Genomic DNA, 27920 nt, shown 5'->3' with positions numbered 1-27920 from the left:
AGTCCAGCGACATAGCCATTACGCTAACTGCTGGTTCCAAGCACAGGCTTATCTTGATGCCACACACACACACACACACACACACACACACACACACAAAGAAATCCAAAGTTTTTCATAATATGCATTGTCACGAAGTTTTTGAAGAGCCCCTCATATACGCCCATACTAACATCAGTGCTGTCTTAGCACGCTATGAGCCTTTACGATATTTTCCTTTAAACCACAATTTGCTGTATATATGCGTATTTCCAATCTGGGAGTGCTACGTTACACCTCCGGACCACAGGAGCCAGAGTAGCAGGGGCACTACACATTCTGCACAAGCTCTTGCACCGGGGTGGAGGCACCCACCCTACCAGTGACCTTAGGGACTGGGGATGAATGGGCTCTCTGCAGGGCTGTCCCAGGCCAAGGGTGCCAGGCACTGTGCTGTTCACCAGTGTGGTCTCTCCCACTTTCTTTGCTGCTGTGTCCCGTGACCCGTAATAGCCAAGGAAAGAAATGAAGCAAAGATGCCGAAGAACAAAGATGGGCTGAAGTTACAAACGTAAGATTTACAAATGCTCGATGGACCTTTGAGGAACTAGTTGGGGAAATACCAGCCAGCAATCGGGGCTCCTCTGATACCCCTGCAGCCTGGGAGTTGCAGTGCAGGCCAGTCAGAGCTTCTGGTGGTCTCCCTTACCCCTTTGGAGCCCATTTCTAGGGATAAATCTGTATGAACTATAAATGGAAGGTAGTGGTGCCGCTGGCATGGCAACACCCTGCCGCGTTAGGAATGACCTCATGAAATGCTGAATTTCTAGTTTCCTTTTCAGCAAGATTTACATAGCTGTATTTTCTACCCCATGGTGCTTTATCTAAAGTGCCATTTTAAATTTAATCTTTAAGTTTTTATCTCCTGTAGTCTCAGAAAACATAAATCCTGCACAGGAAAAGTGATTCAGCTGGATTTGATCTCCTACTTTTTTTTTTGGAGGGGGTAAGTCTTAAAAATCTTTTAATTTTACTTATTTAATATATCAAAAAGTCTTAAAGACAGAACTTTAGTTTTCAGCTTTTTTTTTTCCTTAAGGTTTTTGTCATAGGGTGTATGTGCTTGCTGGAGAGAGACAGAGACAGAGAAAGTAAGAAATCACCTCTTGGGTGGAAATGACCACACCACAATCCCTTCTCCTCCATTCTCTTCTCAGGAGTTCGGGCATGCATGCACATGCACCCGGTGTGATTTTCAAGCTTCTGGGTTCAGGACTTGAACTATGGTCAACCATATGGGACTCCAACACCTTAACCACCATGATACCTTCTGGCCCTAGAACTTTAGTTTTTTTTTTTTTTTTTTTTTTTTCTTTTAACAACAAATCTTTCCTAATCAACATTGAAATTTAGTGTTTAAATTCAGAAACCACAAGAAGATTGAATATATAATATCCATGATGACTGATCACTTCTAACTGGGGCACAATAAAGATTAAAGCATTAAGGTTGTTCAACTGATGCATAACCTAAAACCATGACGTGGGGCAGTTTTAAACATGGGCAGCCAATCTCAGCTTTAGCACCCAAAGAGGCAATTTTAGAAGTTGTGCCTAAGGCAGATTTTTTTTTTTTTTTTTTAAGGCAGGCTCTTTGGCAATGCTTTCTTTGTCAATATAATTTCCTGAGCAAATACCTCTTGAGGTGAGTAATGCCAAGGAGAGGGAAGTCCGAATGAGGGCTGAGGTCAAACCTGGAGGGACAGGCAGGACAGGCATGGGAGTCTGTTGATGGTGAGGTGCTGGGGGGGTGGGGTGGGGATAGGGTGTGTCTGTGGGGGGTACACATTCAGCCAAGAAAGTGATGTTTTTTTCTTGAAATCTGAAAACTCTTGACTATAATTCCTATTAATAGCAGAAATCCTAATAGTCCTACCCTGGGGAACCAGGGAAATGCGGACTCCTGAGCACATGCCTCTTACGTTCTAGGGGGGAAGTTCTTAGCTGCCACCACCATTTCCTATCAGTCTCAGTCAGGAATCGATCTATACATCGGGATAAATTACACCTTAATAGCAAGTCCTGGAATGCATTTTAAATTATTTTTGCATTTTAAACCACTGCCACTAGGAAATTAAACTCATACCACCTTCCAACAGCAACAACAAATTCTTAGATATTAAAGTAAATGTGGGCTGGCTCCATGGCCTGGTAGATAAAGCAACCATTTCCCACATGGCCAACCCCACAGTTCAAGTCCCAGACTCAGTGGCTTGAGAAACATGCTGGGCATGTGTGCTTGCACACCCAAAATCCCAAAAGGAGTAGAGATGGAGGAGAAGGGATTGCAATGGGACAGTATCCCATGGGGGGAGGGTGTGCTTTCTCCTGTCCCCCTCTTTCTGTCTCTCTCTAGTAAGTGTACAAGCCTTCTAACATAAATTGATAGATAGATAGATAGTAAATTTAATACAATTTTAAAAAAAGTTTAAAGCCATAATTCGACTGAATTGAAGAAAGTTTAAATTTCTTCTGGGAAAGGATGTCCATTTTAAAGCCCAGGAATGAATGAATCTGCCCTGTCCCAGCTGAATGGGTAATTCAGAGGTAGGCTCTGTCTTCCAAGGCAGATCTCCTTGACCAGACAAGAGTGCCAAACCCAATTGGTCACGTCCCTCTGCACTCACTTCTCTTATCTACAATGTTCAGGAATCCTATCCGGCAGAGATAACTATTGAAGCCACAAGATAAATACATACATGTATGTGTGTATTTTATTATGATGTTAAATTTACTATATAGAGCATTATACACAGCTTATTTAAACATTAACAAGAATTTTTTTGAATATGAATTTTTTTTAAGATCAGGAAATTATGGCAAGATTTCTATCTTATTAGTTCATTACATTCATGACACCTGTTTGTGATTTCTGATTTTTTTTTTTGGGGGGGGGTCAAAAGTCACCAAGAAAGGCTGATGGGTGGCATGGTGGTTAAGGTGCTGGACTCCCACATGGCTGACTGCAGACTGAGTTCCAGACCTAGCAGCTTGCTTTCTCACTTTCACTCTCTCTGGTGAATACATGAGCTCTATAGCAAATGAAAAAACTAATAAAAATAAATAAATAAATAATCCTAAAAATAAATCACCAGGACATGAATAGCTTGGATATAAATAAACTTCTTAAAAAATAAAATTTGGGGGACCAGCAGTTAGCGTAATGGTTATGTCGCTGGACTCCCACGTAGTCGAGCGCGGTTCAAGTCCCAGACCCAGTGGCTTAAAACTCACGCCGGGTGCATGTGCGTGCGTGCCCTAGATCCCGAGAGGAGAATGGAGGAGAAGGGTTTGCGGCATGGCCACCCCCCTGGGGGGTGATTTCCTGCTTTCTGTCTCTCTGTCTCTCTCTGTCTCTCTGGTGAGCGCACGTGCCCTATAGCAAAAACCTCTCCAAAAAAACAATAAATAAATAAAAATAAATAAAATAAAATTTGGGCCCGCTGGTGGCATGGTAATTAGGTGCTGGATCTCACATGACCAGCTGCATGGCTTGAGTCCTGGATCTGGCGACTTGAAAAACATGCCAGGTGTGTGTGCATGCATCCTCATCTTCCATGGGGGTTGTGTTCTCGTGTTTCTTCTCTCTCTCCCTCTTTCTGTCTCTCTCTGATGGACACACACCCCCTCTGCTAAAAATTTTAAAAAATTTTAAAAATAAAATTTATTTTATTCAAACAATGACAAAATGATTCTAGTTTTTACACACTGAAATGGTATGTCCTAAAGGGTTGAGTCTCACAGTGGTTACACGGTGCCAAGGAGACAGAGGAGTCCTGGGACGCGGGAGGCCAAAGTCTGAATCTAGGTTTGTGGTTTTGCTTTTATTTTCTGTCTGCTCTACCGAACCTAGAGTTCAGTGGCGTTCGTAATTAATCACGATCAAAGGATTACCAACTTAAAGCAAGTGAAATAACCGATCCCTGAAGAACTCTTTCTTCTTCTGTTCACTCTGAAAGCAGTAATTTTCTTTGACTTTCCCTCGGTTTTATACATTTTTCCAAAAATAGTATTTACAATCCACTTAAACCCTACAGGCCAACTAATGGAAATGTCAGATTACTAAACAAAATTAACTCTCGCCACATTAAAGTGTACACGTAATAGAAAAATTGGTACTTTGTCACACAAATGGCAAAGGGAGTTGTTTAATCACCTCTCCAATTCAAGGCTTAACATTGCAGCCCCTGAACTTCTGAGACTGACTGCCTCAGAATATTTTTGCCTTCTTTCTCATTATTGGAGAAAATAAGGGAAGAAAGGCTTAATAGTCCACATGCTGAAACGTTTAGGTATCTACAACTTCCTTTGGCATGAATTTTATTTTTATTTTTTTAGTTTTTTGCCATAGGGTGTGTGTGCTGGCCAGAGACAGACAGTGAGAGGGAAGCTGAGCAATCATCCCCCTGGGGGAATGGTCACACCACAATCCTTTCTCCTCCATTCTTATCCTGGGATATTGGGTACACACACGCACATGCCGTGTGTGATTTTCAAGCCACGAGGTTTGGGGTTTGGGGTTCAAACCGCAGGTGACCACGTGGGAGTCCAGGGCCTTAATCACCATGCCACCTACTGGCCCCTTGAAATGAATTTTTTAAATGTGGTCTTTGGTGGACGTTATGATTGGGTTGACATGTATACGATAAAGCAGTAATAGAGGCATGCTAGTTGCAGACATGCCTCCTGGTGGGTACACGTGGGTGTTGCCCTATAGTTCTTCCAACTTTCAGAATGTTTGAAAAGTGAATTCATAAAGCGGAAGAGAAGATTTATAGTGCTATAGTCTAAATTGAGATCAATGCTAAAACTCCAAGAGGCTGATAATCGTACTGAAAGGTCTGTTTACTTTTTCTTCTGTGATCCGGGACACAGTTCTCATTTTTTACCTGCCACCTGCCCCACAAAAACAAATCATGGTCAAAAGGTTAGGAAATTACTTTACCAAACTATGTTAATACCAAATTCTAAACCTGTAGAATCCTTTCCGTGCCAGTCCTTAATCAGACCTGTTCTAAAACAAAAGGCGGTGATGGTTTAAACCACAGGATAGGAGGAAAGTCAGCTGTCATGCTATTACGAAAACAGGGCTTTTTTTTTTTAAAGAGTTATTTTAAATTTCATTTATCATTATTGTTACTTTGCTATAGGGCACATGCGAGAGAGAACAAAAAAGAGAAAGTGACAAAGCCAGCCACCAGGTTTGGGACTTGAACTGAGGTCATCCATGTGGAAGTCCAGGACCTTATCACCACCCCACACACTGGTTCCCATGACAGGGTTTTTAAGGGCCTCACTATTTATAATCCTGGTGGATACACTAGACACGAATGCCCTTTCAGGTAGCAAGAAGGAATTGATTCATTTAGGTCCTCTGATTTCTAGGATTCTGCCCCCTCCCTTAGTAGAGATGAAAAGTTTCATGTATGTAGAAATGAACAAGTAAAGATGTCAAGGCATGTGTTTTCCTGAAGAATCCTGAACTGCTTCTTCTCTTCCCTAGTGGAGACAGGAATTGAGCTGGGCCCGAAGACAGAGTTTAGGTCTTCAGTGATGACCGATGAAGAGCCACCCGAATGAGCCAATTACATCTGTTATGCCGGAAAGACGCCTATAAAACATCTGCTCTAGACCTGCCATTTGGATGGGATCCTTAAAATCCAGAACGCAGAGGAACCTTGTTTAAGGCCACTGACATTCGGGATAGACAGAGGAATAAGATGCTGTTTGTCACCATCCCTGTTTACCCCCACCTCCTTTTATTAAAAGGCCTAGTGTTATGGGGCCAGTAGGTGGAACAGTGGCTAAGGCATTGGACTCCTGCCTGGTTGACAGCAGTTTGATTCCCAAACCCAGCAGCTTGACAATCACACTGGGTGCATGCACATGCCTGCCCAAAGTCCCAAGAGCTATACGTACATTCCTATGATAACATTTCATTTATAAATTAGAACTAGTAAGACATTAACAACAAAACAGAACAATTGTAAGCAGAGTTGTAGACTATACTAACAGTTATGTCTGTGGCCACTTTCTTAAAATATTCTATTGTACTGTACTCACCTATTTTTGGACTGTGGTGGACAGTGGGTAACTGAATCCACAGGAAATGATACCGCAGATAAGGGGGGACTGGTGTATTCCCAAAATGTTTCAACTGCCCACAGGCAGTCTCCCTAACTGAAGCAAGCCTCTTTCTCCCAGCTCCAGTGCGAATGGTCAGCTCTACCTAGCTCTTGCTGGGTTTTGGTCAAGAGTGTTCCTATTTGGATATGGGATGGAGAAAAAAGATAGGCAAGGAGGAATTCTTAAACCTGATTTAGCTTCATTCTGGGGATCGTCACGAAGGATCTGGAATAGGTCTACAGGAGCCAACCTGGTTCCCTGCTAATAAGGTTGGGAAATCTTTCACCTGAACAAGCCAGCAGATTAGCAAAAGCAAGGCTCCTGAGGCTCAAAATGACTTATTAATGTATCAGTGGTGTCCAGTGAATGCTATGGTTTACCAGTCCCAAAGTAAATGTCACTGGGGAAATGGTTTTCTTTGAGGGTTGCAGTGACTGTTGGTGAAAAATCGCAGCAAGCACCAGGTTCATACATCATGAGGTGGCTTCTTGACTAGGTGACCTCACAGCGGGACAAGGTTTGACTTATAAGGACCATATTTTAAAAAAGAATTATTTTATTTAACTTTATTTATTTATTTTATTTTGACCATAGAGGGAGAGGAAGAGAGAGGAAACAAGGTGCCAAGTCCGGGACTCAAACTGTGGTTGGCCATGTGGGAGTCCAGCACCTTTAACCATCATACCACCTGCTGGTCCCAAGTCCATTTATTTCTGAGTTATAACAAGACAGAGTCATCAACTTGGCATATGTACTTCCTTAAAGTTACTCTCCTACCATGAAAGAACTGGGCAGAAGGAGAATGTGTAGAACAACTAGCCACCAAGCTTGCTCAGTTTTAACATGATAGTCTAAAACTGCCTTTTTTTTTTTTTCTTTTTTAAGAGGGAGTATTCTAGTTTGAGATACTCTGTCTGAAAAGAACCTCCCGGAAATGCTAAAGTTACTACCTCCCAAACTCTGCAGCTTGTGAAAGACTCAGGATCTTCAGAGGTCACTGAGACCCTGGGTGGCCAAGCTGTTGAAGTTGGCCCTTCCTGGTCATCACCAACTTGCCTGTAGCCGGGAGCTCGCCTAAGCTTTAGTTTTACTGACAGGTGGCAGGATGCCTGACCAAGCAGATGCAATTCTGCTACCCTGAAGCCATGTTATTATAAACCCATCAAGTAGTAGCCAATAAAGGTGCCCTAACTTAATGTCAGTGCAGAGGAACAATCCCCAGGATTTCACTTGCTGGTGTGTGTCAGCCACCACTCAGGACTGGTGTGCATTGTTCTGTTTCTGCAGAAAGTCACGATCCCTGAAGTGATCTTGAAAAAAGAAAGAAACCCTGTCATGTGTTACAGCATAGTTATACCTTAAGAACACTGTGCTGGGGCCGGCAGTTGGCTTAAGGGCTATGTCTCTGGACTCCCATGTGGATGACTGCAGTTAGAGTCCTGAACCTGGTGGCTTAAACTCACGCTGGGCGCGTGTGCATGCGTGCCCAAGATCCCGAGAGGAGAATGGAGAAGGGATTGCGGTGTGGTCATCCCCCCTGGGGGCAGATTTCTCGCTTTCTGTATCTCTCTTTCTGGTGAGCGCATGTGCCCTATAGCCAAAACCTCTCCAAAAAAAAAAAAAAAAGAGAGAAGAACACTGTGCTAAGTGAAATGAGACAAGTACACAAAGGAAAATACCATCAGCCCTCAGTATCTGCGGGTTTTGTACCCATGGATTCAATCAAAAGCAGATACAGCCAGGCCATACCAAATGCTAGAAAATTGGAAGTGCTAGAGCCCTAACAGATGCTGAAGAATTTCATCTGAATCTTTTCCTTTTCACCTGTATTGGATGCTAAGATTACTTGAAAGTAATCTAGAGATGATTTAAAGTACACAGGAGAACATTCATAGGTTACATGCAAGCAAGTACTATGTCATTTTATATCAGGGGCTTGAGCATCCATAGATTTTGGTATCCTGGGGAGAGGAGAGTGGTGGCTCAATTCCCTATGGATACCAAGGGACGACTGATTCATGCCACTTACATGAGGTATCTAAATGTGATCGTCAAAATAAGAGAAGCAGGAAAGAGAAACGTGGCTGCTGGAGTGGAGGGCGGAGTATGGGGGAAATGGGGAGATGTTCAATGGGAATAGGGTTTCAGCTTTGCAAGACAAAAATGTGCATGCAGGGGACCAGAAGTTGGCATAATGGCTGCGTTGCTGGACTCCCATGGAGCCGACCGTGGTTCGATTCCCAGACCTGGTGGATCACGCCAGGCGTGTGCGTGTGCATATGTGCCCAAGATCCGGAGAGGAGAATGGAGGAGAAGGGATTGCAGCGTGGCCATCCCCTTGGGGGTGATTTCTCGCTTTCTGTCTCTCTGTCTCTCTCTGTCTTTCTGGCGAGCGCATGTGCTCTATAGCAAAAACCTCCCACCCACCCCCAAAAATGTGCATATAGTTACATTATATTCATGTTATATGGGTATATATTTAAGTTTATATTTTACTGAAACAGATGCTCAACAGGGTCCTATCAGTCCACAATGCCTATTCCCAGTCCCAACATCCTAGCTAGTCAGAAACATGAATGTGTGTGAGACCAGCATGTTCAGGTCACCCAGGATCCAAACCCCTGGTCTTCACATGGCTTCCAGCTCTGCAGAGTGGCACCCTGCCATAGCTGCACACATACATGCATGTATGTTTACCACACACATACAAGTACACACCAAGACAACCCGAGAAACAAAGAAAGGCCACTTGAAATATGTATACTAAAGATCCCCACATTCAGAAATTTGAGGTTTAGCTAAGGAATATTTCTGTAATCCTTATGGTAAACATAACCACTATTTAAAAAAAATTAATTTTCCTCTAATTATAAAAGAAACATGTCTACTGTGCAAATTACATACATCATGACCACCTTCACATCTAAGAAATACTTTTCTACGCTATGAGAACAATGAATAAATTTGCAAAAGCTTCAAGGGAACTGTAAAAGGAAGACCTTATTCTACAAAGATAAATGTAAATGTGCTTTGGTCCTTGGGATATATAAGGCAAATCCCAAATATGAAAAAACACAAACATTTCCTTTGCTATGGGTTTTACTAAGTTAAAAATGGCCTTTCTTACACAATCATTTTTAAAAAAGAACAGAAGAAGGACCATCAATCAGATGGCATGGTGGTTGAGGGCACTGGATTCCCACATAGACAAGTACGGTTCAAGTCCCAGACCTGGTGGCTTTCTCTCTCTCTTGTCAAATTAAAAATAAATAAATAAATACATAAATAAAGTTAAATAGAATAAATAAACCTTTAAAAAAAAAGAGAACAGAAGAAAGCTTAAACGAAAGAGATTCCCCCCCAGTTGTTACCTCTAATAAATCCTCTAATCCTCAGACCTTTGTATTATGATAAACATTTACCATGTATACAACACAAGCAGCAGAATCCCCTAAAACACTTTTTATGATTAGTTCCATTTATTGCTTCCTTCTAGCCTCGGTTTAAAAGATCATTAAATACATCGACATTCGCAAGGATTTTCTAGCAGGTCCATTTTTTCTATATTATCAGGACAAGGGGTTTTATAATGTTTTAAAATATTATTCAGAGCAGAAAAAAGGGGCTGTTTTATTTATTTATTTTGGGGGGAACAAGTTCCTGCCAGATTTTGCACATTGCAGTTCTCTGGCGATGTAATACGAACACATGCCCACCCACAGACACTAATTTTGCTCTTCACCCTTCCCAGGCAGCCTTTATGACACATGCTGTCTGTGCTCAAATTTAATGGAATTCAAGAGGCCAGTCAAACAGCAGGACCCACGGGGCCAGAGCTATGGCAGACAACCCTCTCCTCCACTGGATGAGTACAAGGAACTTGTGTTTAAAAGAAAACCACAAAAAAGCAAAACCCAGCCCGGACAACTCCAATCTGGAAAATCTTTACAAATGCATGAATTAACACTGAAAACTCAACGTCATCCCTTGGGTTGAAATCTAGAAAGAGATAGTATCTTGTTGTGATTCCTTGCACGCTGAACTCCGAAGATGATGAACTAACTCCCTGAACTGCCCTTAGAATGTGCAGCGAAGAAGGTTCCCCTCTCATACCAAGCCCACAGATACCTTCTAAGGGCTCGAGTGCCAGCCTGCCTCTGAAGCATTTGTTTCTTCCATGGTGATCATTAGTAGTCATGAAAAACGTTGGTGATTAAGAATCCAACTGGGGATATGCATGGTTTCTATAACGGTCACACGTACACCCAAAGACCAATCTGGACTCAGACAAATGTAACGATATGTGAGCAAACTTCTACCTGGAAGAATGTACACGACTAATAAAAGTCCATGTGGTTTGGTAAGAGGGTGGTCACTCATTCCACTTACTTTTCTTTTAGCCTTGCTAAAGTATTTTGGGGGATTCTGTTGCTGTGGGGCTTATGTCCTAAGAAAGTTGTCTTTGGCTTTTTTGAGCTACACAAGAAAGTTGCTATTTCCAGAGAGTTGATACAAGACTTACCTATAAGTGCAATCTTTTTTTTTTTTTTTGGAGAGGTTTTTGCTATAGGGCATATGTGCTTGCCAAAAAAGAGAGACAGAAAGTGAGAGATCACCCCCCAGGGAGGATGGCCACACCGCAATCCCTTCTCCTCCATTCTCCTCTCGGGATCTTGGGCATGCACGCAAACTCTCCCAGCATGAGTTTAAGCCACTGGGTCCAGGACTCGAACCATGGTCGGCTACATGGGAGTCCAGCGATGTAGCCATTACACCAACTACTAGTCCCACAAGTGTAATTTATTAATCTCAGCAGAATGGCGGGCAATGGACAAGAGGAAATGGACAAGTCAACCCCTTCTGTGGGAGCTACAGTCCTGGCCATGTCTCCCGAACTCATGCATCTGCACGACAATAAATAATTCTCTCCGAATACAAGTAGTTTTAAATGTTGGTAGATGATCTGTAGTGATTTTAATTAAGTTTGTTTTTATAAAATGATTACTAAATTCATAATGACTTTGAATCAGAAAAAATATTTTTCTTTATTCATGATAGGGTATGTGCACATGCATGTGAGAGTGAGAGAGATGAGCCCTCCCCAGGGTCTGTCATCCCTCTCCTCTAGCTCTCCAGCCTTTGGGATTTTGGGTACTCATGTGTGTGCCCAGAATATTTCAGGCTGACTGAGCCGGGAATTCGAACTGTAGTTGCCATGGGGGACTCAGCTTCATCTGAGCAGCACATTACTGCTGCGACATGGGGCCAGTGCAGAAGACAATTTTAATCGCCCCAGTGGTGATGGCTCAAGTGGTAGGGTGCTGCTGTGTGAGGCTGTAGCCCCTTGGGAGGCCTGGGTTTGGATCCTGGATCCACCTGAACAGGCTGGCACAGTATCGTACCTATAATCCTGGCTAACTGGGAGGTTGGGGCAGATGATTTTGATGGTGAGACCCTGTTCAAAAATATCCCTCCCAGGGCCAACAGGTGGTGTGGTGGTTAAGGGCATTAGACTCTCATATGGCTGACTGCAGTTCGAGTCCTGGACCTGGCGGCTTGCTTTCTTACTCCCCCCTTCCCTGATACCCCACCTCATTCTGTCCCTCTGTGGTCAAATTAAAATAAATAATAAAGGAACAAATAAAGTTAAATAAAACATAATTCTTAAAAAAAAAAATCCCTCCCTCTCACTCCACCTTCTACTTCCTGCTCCTTCCACTCATAAAAAAAAGAAAGAAAGAAAGAAAGAAAGGAAGAAAGAAATATAATTTTAATAGATGGTAGAAAGCAAGCTAAAAAGTTTGGGAAACATTGTTCCACTAAAATATCCTGGGCACTAATCTTTCAGAATTTAAATGCTCTGACGGCCATCCCCTCAAGAAACAAAGCAAAACAAAGTCCGTTGTGTCAGGTTCTATCACACTACTTGGCTTGGTTTTCATCCAAGAAGAGGTAGATTCTAAAGAACCAAAAGGGGATAGCTCAAAGTTGCTCAGACCCATAGCAATTAGTGGCTCTGGATTATAGACTCCAGCAAATCTATGAATAAAAGAAGATCCACGGAAGACTATCGCTAATAATGAGTTCCCACTACAGTGGGAATTAGAGCAAGGGCAGGGCTGGGTCCAGAGTACAAGCATTTTTAAACTCGCAGCACACTGCTCTGAGTACAGGCAGCCTCTTGTTCCGTATCTATCCACTGGCCTGGGACCTCTGGTAGTGGCCATGGCTCTGTATTCCTTTTCCTGCCAAAGGGAAAGAAGGAATTGAAAAGCCATGAAGTTAACTCTGGACCGAGGGCTCAGAGCTCTTAACTGCAAATGGGCCTCTGAGGAGTGACAGCCACCATCCTAGGAGTGATTCCCACTGCCGAGTCTCAATGATCAATATAGCCTGTGTGTAACGTAACCAAACAAAAAGAATTCTATGCTGCTCTGGAAAGAATTTGGACAGGCTCTGAGCTACAAATCACAGGAAAACGAGACACTGTCAAAGAAAATACCAAAAACAATCAAGAACATTAAAAGAAATGTTTCGATATTTCTGCCTGGAATAATTTTCGATAGGCCTCGAAGAGGGGAAATGATAAAATGGAACCTAAGTTTTCAGTGACATCGGAGAAAATTAGCTCTTGTGACTTTAAGATAGAACAAAATTAAGTCACATTATTTTTCCAACAACAAAGCGAAACCTAAGTTGATGGGCTAGCATGGGGTGTGGTAGTTAAAGGAGCTGTATTCCCACATGGTTCAAGTCCCAGACCTGGTGGTTTTCTCCGCCCCCCCCCCCTGCTTCTCTCTGGTCAATTTAAAAAAAAATAATTAAAAAAGATGGAATTAAATAAATAAATAAATCTTATTTATTATTATTTTAAAAAGTGAAACCTAAATTGAGTGTGACATTCACCAAAGCAGAAAGATAGAACCCTGTTTATTACACGATTGAGAAATATGGACTTTAGCTTAAGTGAACACTTCTTAAGCAATTTTCTTCCACAACTTAAAAAAAAAATGTTAATAACAAGAAATATAAAAGGGCCCTCACTCTGAATCTCAAGTATTTTTTAATATCACCAAATGCTATTATTAAATATGTACTATGTATGCATATATGTGCATACACATATAAAAATAAGCACTACAGATGTGGGCAGGAAAATTCTTAGCAAAACCCCCACATATTTCAAATAGTGTTCTTCCTCATTACTGTCCCCTACCATAATTAGCATGTTACAGCATAACAGGTGGCTTTCATTTATAGAATGCAAAATTAATAAAATTTGAAGATGGTCCTGTCTCCAGAAACAAAATTGGCCCTTCTAAAAAAGTGCACACCTCAATCGATAAGACAAACAGAAGCAAACCGAACAAACTCTCCTTGTGCCGGCTTTCCAAATTACATACATTTCTGAATGTATTCAAATAAGGAAATTGAGTGTATTTACCCAGAGTTTAAAATTCATGCTCCTCAAGGAAAACAAGTCATTGTTAATAGGCTTTACAAGAAAAGGGAAGAGAAACAAAGGCTGCCTATTTTTCCTTCTTGGTAACCCCAGAACTGTTCAATGCACCCTTGAGTGATAACAGGATTTCCCACCGATAGACTGGGCTGGATCTGTGGCAGATCTGTGGGCGGTTGAGTTACAGGTCCTGACCTAGCCATTCTGGACAGACGGACTAGGAAAGCATAAATAGTTCTGCTATAAACTAACTATAGCATCTGCCCCTAACAAGGAAGACTCAAAAAGTATCTTTAAAAATATGAGGAGACACTGAATAGACTGTCAACACACAGAGGAATGTTTAATATGCTCAAATAAACAAGGTATGTGCCTTAACCAGTCAGACATTGTTTAAATTTAGTGAGTGCAGAAAGAGAAAGGGTCAGACAGGCAGACACAGCCTTCAAATTATGCAGAACAAGACTTCAGATCATGTGAAGGCTATAATTAAATGTTGCTACCACATCCCTTACTACCCTTTCTCCCACCTAGAAAAAGTTAATGCATGAATTCAGCATGAGCAAACTGTGATTTGCAAAAAATAACCACATTCACTCAGTAGGGGAATAAAGCCCTCTTGCAATAACTTATGCATCTTGAGGGGTTCAAAAAAGCACAGTACTGAAAAAAAAAAATCCAACAAGATAACAGTTGTCATTAGACCATCTCTTTCAGCTCACCTCTGCTTATTCATTTTTTAAAGCTCTAAGCTACTCATCCTCAAGGTATACCCTCTCTGCAAGCTATTTCCTAGGCAGCATCTTTTTAGACTCAGGACTTAAAGGAGGTGGGTTAAAGCCATTTCTATCCGAATGTCTAAGGAGAAATCTGTTTTCAGAAAGAGATGAGTGGATAAGAGCTCTATGTCCATCATCAGACCAGGAGGTACCTATCTGTCCTTGCGCGTGGGCACACTCACATAGACAAACACACACACTTCGTTCTCTACAAGGATGATGTTTCTCCCTTAAAAGAAAAGGTTAGAAGCAAACACCGGGAAGGTTAGACAGAAGAGAACCCTGAGCAAATAAGGTTCATGTAAACAGTAAGCACATACCTGCCAGGCGAGGCCATTTCCTCTGCATTGTAGAGACCAAGTATGGGGTATTTGCATTATTGCTACTATAAAGCTTCCGATAAAAATGGATCGGCTCTTGCTGACCTGAGAACCAGCTGGCTGCTTGAGAAGTGGTTTCCCCCATATATGATTCAGTCTCCTTGACAAATATACTGCATTGTACTAGATGAGTCATCCGAGGGTTAGTCCGCATTTTATAGGCCTGTTGTGTCATTACTCACATTCAACATCCTGCTTCTCAAAAGTGGAAGCTGGAAGCCTGACAGCTGACAGATGCTTTTTCCAATTAAAATAATGTTAAAAAAAAAAATTCCTGTAAGTCAGGATTATCAATCATTGATGATAGGATGAGATGGCCAGGAAGCGAATGGCACAGCTCAATACCTGAGGTGACAGTCTGTAGAACCACAAGTGCAAATTCTTCGCCTGTCCCCATCCTAAATTATTTTGTTCAGAGTTTTGAGCGAGGATCCCTCTCTTCTGAGCTACTGGTTGAATTAGTAAGAGGCATGGACCTTATTGATTCGTGTATGGTGAGATTCCCCCAGTTGCAGAACTATGTAAAAATGACACATCACAATTTTGGCCCCTGGATTAATTTTGTTAGGTGGAACAGTGGCACTGCATTTATAAAATGCACCTGGGGAAATCTTGCAACACATGAATCAATAAGGTCCTTCTACTGATTCAATCGGGAGCTCAAAGAGAGGGATCCTCGCTCTCTCAACTCTGAACAAAATATTTCAGTTTGAGGATGCGGATGGGTGAAGAATTTGTACTTGTGGTCCTACAGACTGTCACCTCAGGTACTGAGCGTGCCATTCGCTTCCTGACCATCTCGTTTTAGAGAGGCATACTAAAGTGTGTTGGGGTGAAATAATACGTTAGCTGGGGTTTGTTATGTTTTAGCCAAAGAATGACAAGAGAGGGGTAATGAAATGTGGCAAAGTCTTGACAAGTTGCTGTAGGTGTGTGTGAGTGTACTCAGGTTGACAGGGATTTTCTCTCTTCTTTGGAATATCTTTGAAAATTTTCATAATAAAATATTTCTAAAATGAAAAAAAAAAAAACCCACAACTGTATTACAGGCTCTATGATCTAATTTATACCCAAACGAGACCCTTTCTAGCTAAGTATGAAGGTACAGCATGCGAATGGGAGTGCCATTTGCACAGTAGACGAAGCAGCCCTGTGGGTGTGGGAGCTGAACTTGAAGTTGTTTTAACCTTCACAGCCTTCCAGCTTGAAGGTATGATCCGTGTGGCCTAAGGCCACCAGGAAGGTTGCATCAACCCCTTGAAAGAAGGCCTGTTACCCTCTCTTCCCAAGACTGTCTGGGACTGTTCTCTATGCTTTCTTTGAGAACACAAGCCCCGACCTCATTCCTGCGCTCAATGTTAACAGTCTGAGGGAGAGGTGACTATTTCTAGCTTCCTTATATGGCTTTGGAAACGCTCCATGAGAGGTTATGTAAGTCACATCCGCTGTCCCTTACACCAACAAATCCCTTTGTAAGGTGGCACAGTGTTTGCTCAACTTGCTTAATGCTCAAATTGGGTTACTGAACCCACCCGGAGGAGGAAGGCTTTGATTTCAGGGCTGGGAAAAAACCTCCAGATATGGAAGCTCCAATGTATGTTAAATAAAACCACTGTTGAAACTACGATAGATGTCATTTTAGAAACAAGCCATGTCAAGGCATTGTGAAAACATGAGAAATCACTGCAGGAAAGTTAAAATATAGAGGTCCCACTAAAGCCCTGAACCTTAATGTCCCGTTATGTCTGATACTAAAGGATGGAAAGCTGTTTCAGACTGAGGCTCCCACCTCAACCAACCACTAACTCCAATTTTCAAAGGACATTGCCTAATAAAACTGCAAACTGGCAGCAAGTGGTTGGGACAGTCCCTACCTAACATCAGATTACAGCCTCACTAATCCAACCCGGACTGATTTGGATTGTGTGTGGGTCTGAACGGAAGACTTTTATTTGCCTTTGATGCATTCTTTAAAAAAAAAAAAAAAAGATTTATTTTATTTATTATTATTATTTTTAATTTGCCCAGAGAGACAGAGAGAGAGGGTGGGAAAGTGAGAAAGTAAGCCGCCAGATTTGGAACTCAAATGCCATTTGGGAGTTCAGTGCATTAACCACCATACTGCCTGCTGGCCCACCTTTGACACATTCTTTCCTCGTAAGGTTTGCAAACGACAGGCTTACCAAATGTTCCCTTGTGGGCCAGTCCATGGCGTGGTGGTTAACACAGCTAGATTCTACATGACCAACCACATGGTTTGAGTCCTGGACATGACAGTTTAAAAGACAACTCCAGGTGCCTGTGTGTGTGAGCCCAAAAATCTCAAAAAGAGGGAGAAATGGAGGAGCAGGGACTGTGGCATGACCATGACCTATGGGGTTGCTTTGCTTTCTCTCTCCCTTTCTCTCTTTCTGCTGAGCACATGCACCCTTTGGCACATTAAAAAAAGAAAAAGTTCCTTTGTAATTTTGTAGCCCTTTACATACTCAGAAAGCATTAATTTACCTTAATACAACAGGAAGAAATAGAGGGATTAATAAATTCTAGTTCAATTTTAACTGATTTCTCTAAATATTTTCAAGAAACAAATCCATATTTTGTATAGAACGTTATGATTCAGGTTTTACTAATTAAAAGTACAAAAAGAAGGCTGGCCCCATAATGTAGTGGTTAAAGCCTATCATGGTGTGAATCCCGTTGGCTGGAAAAACACTGTCTTGGGCACACACGCCAGTGCATGTATATGAATGTCCACAATCCAGACAGGATGGAGAAAATGAAAAAGAAGGGATTACAGTATGACCACACTCCATTGGTGGGTGCTTTCTCCTCTATCTCTGGCTAGAGCATGTAAACTCTAGCAAAAACAATCATCAAAACAAAAAATAATAGCAATAATGTGTGCACACAAATACAGAGATTGCAAACAAGGCAAATGTCATAAAATGTCAACAAGTAGGGGACTAGGTATCAGAGGAGCCCTTCATACTATTTGGGCAACTTTTCTGTTAAGTATGAAATATTTCAAAATAAAACTAAACACAAGAAAGAAAGTACATAAATCTTGTTACAAAAAACAAACAAACAAACAAAAAAACAAACAGAAAAACCAACTTAATAGTTGCTATTGCTGATAAATCTACCCATTTAAAAAAAATCTTAGCCCATAAAGAAATTTACCAAAATGTTACCATGGGGAGATGTTTCTGGATTAGAATTTCTAAAAGGGCGTTCCTACACATGCGTGTGAACACGTAATCCAGGATATTTGGGGAAAACAATACTTATACCCTTGCAAATATTGTTTAAATTTGTCTAGCTTTGCATTTCCCAAATTTTTGACCATCCCACTACCTATTACCATCCTGATGAAACTGAAGAAAGAAACTTCGGGAGATACTTCTGGAGGTGATGGGATATGAGATAGTTTTTCCTGATCTGGGACTCAAACCACAGTTGGTCATGTGAGAGTTCACTGCTTTAACTAGTACGCCACCTACTAGCCCCAGTTTCTGCCATCTTTTTTTTTTTTAAGACTTTTGGGACCAGCCATTGGTGTAATGGCTATATCACTGTACTCCCATGTAGTCAACCGTGGTTCGAGTCCCAGACCTGGTGGCTTAAACTCACGCCGGGTGTGTGTGCATGCGTGCCCAAGATCCCAAGAGGAGAATGGAAGAGAAAGGACTGTGGCATAGCCATCCTCCCTGGGAGGTGATTTCTTGCTTTCTGTCTCTCTGTCTTGCTAGAGAGCACAAGTGCCCTATAGCAAAAACCTCTCCAAAAAAATTGAAAAAAAAAAAGAAATTAGCTATAGGGTGCATGTACTTGCTAGAGAGAAAGAGAGATAGAAGCGAGAAATCATCCCCCAAGTGGGGGATGGCCACGCTGCAATCCTTTCTCCTTCACTTTCCTCTTGGAATTTTGGGCAGGCACGCACACATGCCTAGTGTGTTTCAAGCCTCTGGGTCCGGCACTCAAACGGTGGTAAGCCACATGGGAGTCTTGCAGCATAAGCATTACATCACCTGCAGGTCTCAGTTTCTGCCATCTTTAACAGATATTTTTATTTGGTCAATCTGCATGCTAACAATCACTACTAATCAGAAAGCAACTTAGATGATCTGATTATCTGGTCTTCTGACATCCCAGAGTGCCTATGTCAGCATTGGTAGGGGCAGCTGGGAGCCTACACCTGTGTGTACAATGAGTTGGCAGCACCTGCTAGTGTTAGCCTCCTGCAAGAGTTGGCTGACACTGGACAAGGCATCCCAAGGAGCAGTAGCTTGCTCCAGGTCCAGCTCCCCCTCATTTTCAAATCTTAGAACCAGCCTGGATGATTTTTGCCTCTGAGCGCCCCAGGCCTTCACGTACTAATTTATTTCCTAACTGAGCTGGAAAGCAACAAAACAAGAGGTCAGTGGTGCAGTGGTAATGTAACTAGACCCACACGGGAAAGGTCCTGGTTTGTACCCTGGGACCTCCCTAAGTTCCTGGCATGCATGCATGTACCTGGGATTTGGACTGAGACTGGGGGGTTATCTGGGTATGAAGACACTGTTGGGGGTATCCCTCTGTCTCTTATGGAAGAAAAAAATAAACTTGAAAAAAAAAAAAAAGAAAATAAAATAGACACAAAACCAGCCTGAGGAGGCACAGCAGATTATGGCTTCCAGTTTCCTATAAAAGTTTTAATGGACTCTTGTTTTTAAAATTCTTCACATGGGCTAGCTGGTGGCATGGCGGTTCAGGTGGATATCCCACATGGCTGACTGTGCAGTTTGAGTCCTGAAACCAACAGCTTAAAAAACCTGCCGTGTGTGTGTGTGTGTGTGTGTGTGTGTGTGTGTGTGTGTGTGCATTCCCAAAAATCTGAAAGGAAACATGGAAGAGAAAGGATTGAAGTGTGACCATCTCCCATGGGAGATGCTTTCTCACTTTCCCTTATTTCTCTCTCTGCTCTCTGGTGAAGAGTCAAAATTGAAACAAAAAACAACTTAGATTATCTGTTTATCCAGTCTCCCTGATCATCTATTAGTCTCCCTGGCTAAGACTTATTTTTTTGCACCCTTTAGCAAATTATACAAAACCAAAAAACTTCCCATGTATTAATTTATAAGTGTCTTTAGCAATTACCTGCATTATCATTAGTACTTGCTAGAGTTCAAATATTGGGCTACTGTCAAGATCTAAAAACAAACATGGATATTAAAGATGGATATATAGATAGATAGTTAGATAGGTAGATAGATAGATATTGATATAGATATATAGGTTGACTATGTAGGGCAGGGCATGAACTTGGAGTAAAGCTTTCTTGGTACAAAATTCAGGCCTTGCCTTTATTTATATCATTTAACTTCTTTAAGCCTCTATTTCCTTATCTATAAAATGGGTATCCTGGGGCCAGTAGGTGGCATGGTGGTGAAGGCAATGGACTCCCACATGGCCGACCACAGTTCGAATCTCAGATCCGGTGGCTTGCTTTCTCATTATCACTCTTCCTCTTTCTCTCTGGTGAAATGGAAAAATAATGATAATAAATAAAATTAAATAAATTAAAAAATGAGTATACTACCATTAATTTTTGAGGTTTGTTTTGAACAGGATAACTGTAATCATTCTCAAGTGCTTAGCATAGGCCCTGACAACATACAGAACATTCGCTGGTTTATGCAAACAACAACAACGAGGATGTTTGTGAGTTTCATGAACTGAGCCTCGTGGGGTGGTCACATTATGGCCAGACACCACATGGGTCTGTTTACATACTGTCTGTCTTCGACTGCCTGTGAGCTACAAAGGGAGAACTAAGCAGTTGTGAAGAAACCATATGGTCCTTAGAGTTGAAAGTATTTACCATCTAGACCTTTATAGAGAAAGTCTGTCGATCCCTGGCAATCAACATTTGGAAGACGAAGAAACTGGTCTTTTCCCTATGGAAGTTTCGGTTTTTAGACCCTTATTCTGCTTAATGTCTGACTGAGAATCAGACGCCCAAGTGCTATTCAAGATGATTTGGTCCACATGAGCTGTAAGCTCATTTCCCTTTCAGTGCAAAGCACACACACAGCTCTCTGTCCCATGGTGGGTGGGGAAACCTACAGAGCCTGGAGCTGTCTATTGGTCTTCCCGCCTTCCCTCTTTCCTGACCTGCCCACTCAGAGGATCTCCCGTATTCCACAGTCCAGTGACCCCTCAGTGTGAGTCCACAGCCACACACTCCCCCCACAAGTCACATCTGTGCATTATGTAGAAACCACATGTGTCCCCAGAGCTTGCAGTGAGAGGTGCAAGATGATCTGGAAGAGATATTCAGGAAACCGAGCAAACAGACGCGAAGGATGCTTTCAAGAAGGTCGGAAAGTCACATGCAGGATTCATAAAGCAGTAAGGGGCCTTCAGGAATTAGGGCTGCAGCGCCCGTCACTGCCAAGAGCCCTGCAAGGAAACTGAGGGCCAACACAGCAAGTGAAGAACACGCCTCAAAAGCAGGTCCCAAGACACATCCCTGCATCCAATTGTGCTGCCTATTTCCTTTGGCAGGAACGCTTGTTTATTTGGAGAAAATGAATCCACAGCATTAATGGATAATGCAGGTGAAGGGACTCCTGGGACCCATCTCTGGGAAGCAAAATTTGAACAAAAGAAACTATTCTAACTGCTTCGGTTATGTTCTCTGGGAAAAAAGAATCGTCTTAGCCAGCTGTTCAGACACAGATGAAATCCGGGGTGTACTTAGACATGAAAAGTGTACTTCTGGGGTGACTTGTGGCCATACTGGCATATGCTTGAGCAGTCCATCCAGGAGAAATGCCTATGTTAAATACTAAAGGGAGGTGCCAGGGGTGGCACAGTGATAACTCAACTGGACCTACCTTGGAAAGGTCTTAGGTTTGTGTCCTGGGACCTTCTGGTATCTGCCAGGTATATGCAAGTGTGCCCAGGATCCAGGCCAGCTGAGACTGGGAGTGAAATGCTGCATGAAGACCCTTTTGGGAATGCCTATCTCTGTCTCTGTTTTTGTGTCTTTCTCATGGGAAAAAAAAGTAAACTAAAAGAAAATAAAAAACTAAAGTGGCTGATGAGTGCTGGTCAAGGAGGGGGTGTGTGTGTGTGTGTGTGTGTGTGTGTGTGTGTGTGCATTCCCAAAAATCTGAAAGGAAACATGGAAGAGAAAGGATTGAAGTGTGACCATCTCCCATGGGAGATGCTTTCTCACTTTCCCTTATTTCTCTCTCTGCTCTCTGGTGAAGAGTCAAAATTGAAACAAAAAACAACTTAGATTATCTGTTTATCCAGTCTCCCTGATCATCTATTAGTCTCCCTGGCTAAGACTTATTTTTTTGCACCCTTTAGCAAATTATACAAAACCAAAAAACTTCCCATGTATTAATTTATAAGTGTCTTTAGCAATTACCTGCATTATCATTAGTACTTGCTAGAGTTCAAATATTGGGCTACTGTCAAGATCTAAAAACAAACATGGATATTAAAGATGGATATATAGATAGATAGTTAGATAGGTAGATAGATAGATATTGATATAGATATATAGGTTGACTATGTAGGGCAGGGCATGAACTTGGAGTAAAGCTTTCTTGGTACAAAATTCAGGCCTTGCCTTTATTTATATCATTTAACTTCTTTAAGCCTCTATTTCCTTATCTATAAAATGGGTATCCTGGGGCCAGTAGGTGGCATGGTGGTGAAGGCAATGGACTCCCACATGGCCGACCACAGTTCGAATCTCAGATCCGGTGGCTTGCTTTCTCATTATCACTCTTCCTCTTTCTCTCTGGTGAAATGGAAAAATAATGATAATAAATAAAATTAAATAAATTAAAAAATGAGTATACTACCATTAATTTTTGAGGTTTGTTTTGAACAGGATAACTGTAATCATTCTCAAGTGCTTAGCATAGGCCCTGACAACATACAGAACATTCGCTGGTTTATGCAAACAACAACAACGAGGATGTTTGTGAGTTTCATGAACTGAGCCTCGTGGGGTGGTCACATTATGGCCAGACACCACATGGGTCTGTTTACATACTGTCTGTCTTCGACTGCCTGTGAGCTACAAAGGGAGAACTAAGCAGTTGTGAAGAAACCATATGGTCCTTAGAGTTGAAAGTATTTACCATCTAGACCTTTATAGAGAAAGTCTGTCGATCCCTGGCAATCAACATTTGGAAGACGAAGAAACTGGTCTTTTCCCTATGGAAGTTTCGGTTTTTAGACCCTTATTCTGCTTAATGTCTGACTGAGAATCAGACGCCCAAGTGCTATTCAAGATGATTTGGTCCACATGAGCTGTAAGCTCATTTCCCTTTCAGTGCAAAGCACACACACAGCTCTCTGTCCCATGGTGGGTGGGGAAACCTACAGAGCCTGGAGCTGTCTATTGGTCTTCCCGCCTTCCCTCTTTCCTGACCTGCCCACTCAGAGGATCTCCCGTATTCCACAGTCCAGTGACCCCTCAGTGTGAGTCCACAGCCACACACTCCCCCCACAAGTCACATCTGTGCATTATGTAGAAACCACATGTGTCCCCAGAGCTTGCAGTGAGAGGTGCAAGATGATCTGGAAGAGATATTCAGGAAACCGAGCAAACAGACGCGAAGGATGCTTTCAAGAAGGTCGGAAAGTCACATGCAGGATTCATAAAGCAGTAAGGGGCCTTCAGGAATTAGGGCTGCAGCGCCCGTCACTGCCAAGAGCCCTGCAAGGAAACTGAGGGCCAACACAGCAAGTGAAGAACACGCCTCAAAAGCAGGTCCCAAGACACATCCCTGCATCCAATTGTGCTGCCTATTTCCTTTGGCAGGAACGCTTGTTTATTTGGAGAAAATGAATCCACAGCATTAATGGATAATGCAGGTGAAGGGACTCCTGGGACCCATCTCTGGGAAGCAAAATTTGAACAAAAGAAACTATTCTAACTGCTTCGGTTATGTTCTCTGGGAAAAAAGAATCGTCTTAGCCAGCTGTTCAGACACAGATGAAATCCGGGGTGTACTTAGACATGAAAAGTGTACTTCTGGGGTGACTTGTGGCCATACTGGCATATGCTTGAGCAGTCCATCCAGGAGAAATGCCTATGTTAAATACTAAAGGGAGGTGCCAGGGGTGGCACAGTGATAACTCAACTGGACCTACCTTGGAAAGGTCTTAGGTTTGTGTCCTGGGACCTTCTGGTATCTGCCAGGTATATGCAAGTGTGCCCAGGATCCAGGCCAGCTGAGACTGGGAGTGAAATGCTGCATGAAGACCCTTTTGGGAATGCCTATCTCTGTCTCTGTTTTTGTGTCTTTCTCATGGGAAAAAAAAGTAAACTAAAAGAAAATAAAAAACTAAAGTGGCTGATGAGTGCTGGTCAAGGAGGGGTGGGGAGGCAGATAACGTGTATTGTTACCTGTTGAGAGCAGAGTTTCAGTTAGTGCACATAGTGACGAATTACACTTTAAGCCAAGTCAGTTCTCAGCCATGTTTCTTCAGGAGTAGCTGGCGGGGCCAGCAGGTGGCGTGGTGGTGAAGGTGCCGGACTCCCACATGGCCAGTCATGGTTTGAGTCCCAGACCTGGTGGCTTTCTTTCTCATTCTCCCTTTCATTCAAGTCAAACTTGAATAATAATAATAAATTAAAAAAAAAAAAAAGAGTAACTGGCTGGCATGAGGGGTAAAATAAAGTTCTCTCCAAAGCTCATGGTTAATTTGGGGATGTTTAGCCTGATCAGAGCCAGAAAACCTATACAGATGAAAGGTAGCAAATTATGCAAAGCAGGATGACTGTTTATTGTTATTATTTTTTAAAAATAAGAGACCTATGATGTGGGGACCTTTCAGAGTTAAGATTGTGGATTTTCAGCCTTGGTTCAGGTAAAGGAACTCACTTTCACCCAGTGCTTACTCGGTGTGGGGTGCTCTGTATGATTATGTCATCTCTACAAATTCTGCTTTTAGTCTGTGTAAAGGAAAAATAGGAAGCTTAACGAGTAGGCGAATTCAGTTGCATAGTCTGAGTTCCTCTAACACAGTATGTTACACACCAGGGGATACACACCAGGGGAGGGCTCATGAGAGAGGGAGAAGGTATCTAAAATATTGAGTTGTCAGAAAAGTTATGATCTATTTTTCCTACATTTTTCGATGAGAAAAAAAGTCATGACTTTTTTTTTTGATAATATGCATTTTCTTTCATTTATTTATGTTTACATTTTTCCACATTTACTTTACATATCAAAAAATTTTAGCTCATACTCCATAGTTCTTGACAGTTTACAAACAACTTTCAAAATTTCAAAATACTGAATTTTAAAGATAATGTTCAAAATATTTCTTATAATTTTGTATAATTTTATGACTCTATAACAACAGAAGCAGTATGGTTTCAAATATATATATTTTTTTCTTAGAGTGCAGACACTCGGTATATATTAAGTGGGGACATACAATGCCTCTCCTTCATAGCATGGCTTGCTTCACTCAGCAGTAAGTCTTCCATATTCATCCACTTCCTTTCACAGGCCAGGGTTTTGTTGTTTTTTATGGATGAATAGTATTCCATTGAGTATATGTACCACAGTTTTTCTAACCATTCATCAGCCCGAACGTCACGACTTTTTCAACAACCCAATGTATTAGAAGTATGGGAAGTCACTCTGGGAAATGAAGGGCAGAGTCAAGGGCTGGATTAGCAAGGAAAAGGGAATGGCTAAAGCATTCAGGATGCTGGTTACATGGCTGAGTGTGAGTAGAAATGTTTCCTCTTCAAGCCTGGAGGTGTTGAGGCCAACCAGGGCAAGGTGTGGCTTCTTCAAAGACCAGGGCTACAGGAAGTAATCAAACCTAGATCTAGGGGTGGGATTTTTAACTTCAAGGGATGGGACTGGTTGAAGACTTGGAAAGCAAATACAGGGAGTGCCTAAGGTGTGATCATTTCATGTATTAAGCACCTTCCGGGGAGAACAATGCGGTCTGCACTTGAAATCTTCCTTAAAGTGTGTGCTCAGACCAAGACAATCACTGCACAGACTAAGTGTGCTGGAGTCAATCCACTCTGCTGTTTCTTTACCTCCAGGTACAGTCTTCAGGAGAGAACTCTATCACCCACCTGAGGCTGACCACAAAAAATCTTATCGAAGACAATGGTAGCTTCCTAGCTAGGCAGACCTCCCATGTGGACATCATCTCTGTTTTTCAGATGGCTGTATGGATACCCCGCTGTGGAAATGGAACTCTCTTCTGAGAACTGTCAACAATACTCTTTAATCATACACCTACAAAAACAGCACACAATGAATGGAGTTATAAATCCTGCAAGTTCATTCTTATTAAGAGGCAGTAGCTTTCCTCTGGTTTTACCACTAGTTGTATGACCTTGGACAGAGTTACTTAACTTCATTTCTCAGTTTCTTGCCTAGGAAATGTCAGGTTTAAACTGGTTTAGTGCTTGAAGCTCCACAACTTTATAAGGGAAGAATTGGTAACCGCTATGTGAGGAAAATGCTTAATAACGTAAGTAGCCAAAGACAAAGAGGGGAGTGGAAAGAAAGCTGGTGATATTGGCGGGTCAGGACCAGGGGATTAGGAAGAAAGCTATGCTCCTGACCCCAGATCTAAGAGATCAGACTAAACTAACATACCAGTCTGAAAAGACGCAATCTCACTCCAAAGCTAGTACTGGCTTTTCCTTATAAACAAACGTTGGTCAACGGCAGCAGCTAATGTCAACTTCAGCTATGCTTGAGTCATGTGCAAGCGGGGAGCCGGAGCCTCGGAACTACCAGGACTTTTGTCTCTCACACCCACGATGAGGAGATGGAGTCTAGCATACCCTCTTTTCTATTTTCATGGCAATCAGTACCACAATTAGACGGTTTTGCTATGTGTCAGCTTTGGCACTGGGTTCGAGAGTCTTGAAAGAAGGTACGTTCTTTTTGTTTTTCACTGTAGTAGCTTGGCATCTGGCATAAACTGGATAGCTTGGGTTTCTCTCATTCATTCAAAAGACACAGATTAGCTTTATGGGCTTAAGTAGGCGGTAGAAATGAAGATTATGGGGAAAGAAAATGACAGATCAATGGCAGCAAACTTCTGTAGTGTGTATTTTTCCTTTCATTACAAAAAGTGACAAATTCACTGTAGAAAACTTAGGAGATACAAAGAAAAACATTCACCTGAAATGATATCTAGAATTTAAGTGGTGCAGGCATCTACAGTTACGTGACACATGTTTGCTAATTTAAGGTACTCTTCACGGCTGTCTGAACCCCATTTAAAAAATAACTGGGAAATCACATTCCTGTGTGTGTGTGTGAAGAGAGTTTATTTATTTATTTAGTTAGTTAGTTAGTTTTGCTATAGGGTGTGTGCGCTCACTGGAGAGACAGAGAGACAGAAGCAAGAAATCACCTCCAAAGGGGATGGCAATGTCGAAATCCCTTCTCCTCTATTCTCCTCTCATGATCTGGGGCATGCACACACATGCACCTGGCTTGAGCTTTAAGCCACCAGGTCTGGGACTCAAACCACGGTTGACCATGTGGGAGTCCAGCAACGTAACCATTATGTCATTTGCTGGTCACTCTTTTTCTATTTATTAATTCCTGATTAAAAAAACAAAGGTATTGTGCACAGGGCTGAGGAAAATTTTTTCTCCTGCTATAGTTTTAGCTCCCCAGTCATACAAATAAAAAAATGTATGGCTTTTGCATATTATGAACTTTAGATATTAATGAAGAAACTAGAAGAGAAACCAAGAATTCTAAAATGTGCCATTACTTTCCTGATGACCCAACAGTTCTTGGCCAACCACACCTGACACATGAGGAAAATAAAGCCAATGACCAAGGTCTTTGTTCAAATTTAGTTGTAGGAGCCAGAACTGGGCTTTAAACTTCTGACTCTAGGCCTACTGTTCCTTATTAAGAATTAGCCACCCAGGGAACCAGCAGTTAGCGTAATGGCTATGTCGCTGGACTCCCACGTAGTCAACCGCGGTTCGTGTCCCAGACCCGGTGGCTTAAAACTCACGCCGGGCACGTGTGCATGCGTGCCCAAGATCCCAAGAGGAGAATGGAGGAGAAGGGATTGCGGCGTGGCCATCCCCCCTGGGGCTTGCTTTCTCACTTTC

The 27920-nt window shown here is 42.2% G+C and overlaps 1 protein-coding gene across 3 annotated transcripts in view; it reads right to left on the bottom strand.

Moving 5' to 3' along the window:
• The window catches only part of SPRED2 (sprouty related EVH1 domain containing 2), a 155722-nt gene that overhangs the window by 48523 nt on the left and 79279 nt on the right, over positions 1 to 27920 (bottom strand). Inside the window, exon 1 of one of the 3 annotated variants that reach the window (XM_027768092.1) lies at positions 14723 to 14754. The exons of the other annotated variants lie outside the window; for them this stretch is intronic. Within the exon in view, the coding sequence (XP_027623893.1) occupies positions 14723 to 14739 (17 nt within the window). The 5' untranslated portion in view covers positions 14740 to 14754. Of the gene's footprint in view, positions 1 to 14722; positions 14755 to 27920 lie in introns of those variants that run through there. 3 annotated transcript variants of the gene reach the window in all.

This window comes from Tupaia chinensis, unplaced genomic scaffold (assembly GCF_000334495.1).
Source record: "Tupaia chinensis unplaced genomic scaffold, TupChi_1.0 Scaffold145484_1, whole genome shotgun sequence".
Lineage (NCBI taxonomy): Eukaryota > Metazoa > Chordata > Mammalia > Scandentia > Tupaiidae > Tupaia > Tupaia belangeri.
The sequence above is the reverse complement of the archived record's forward strand: the minus strand, read 5'-3'. Positions and strand labels throughout refer to the sequence as shown.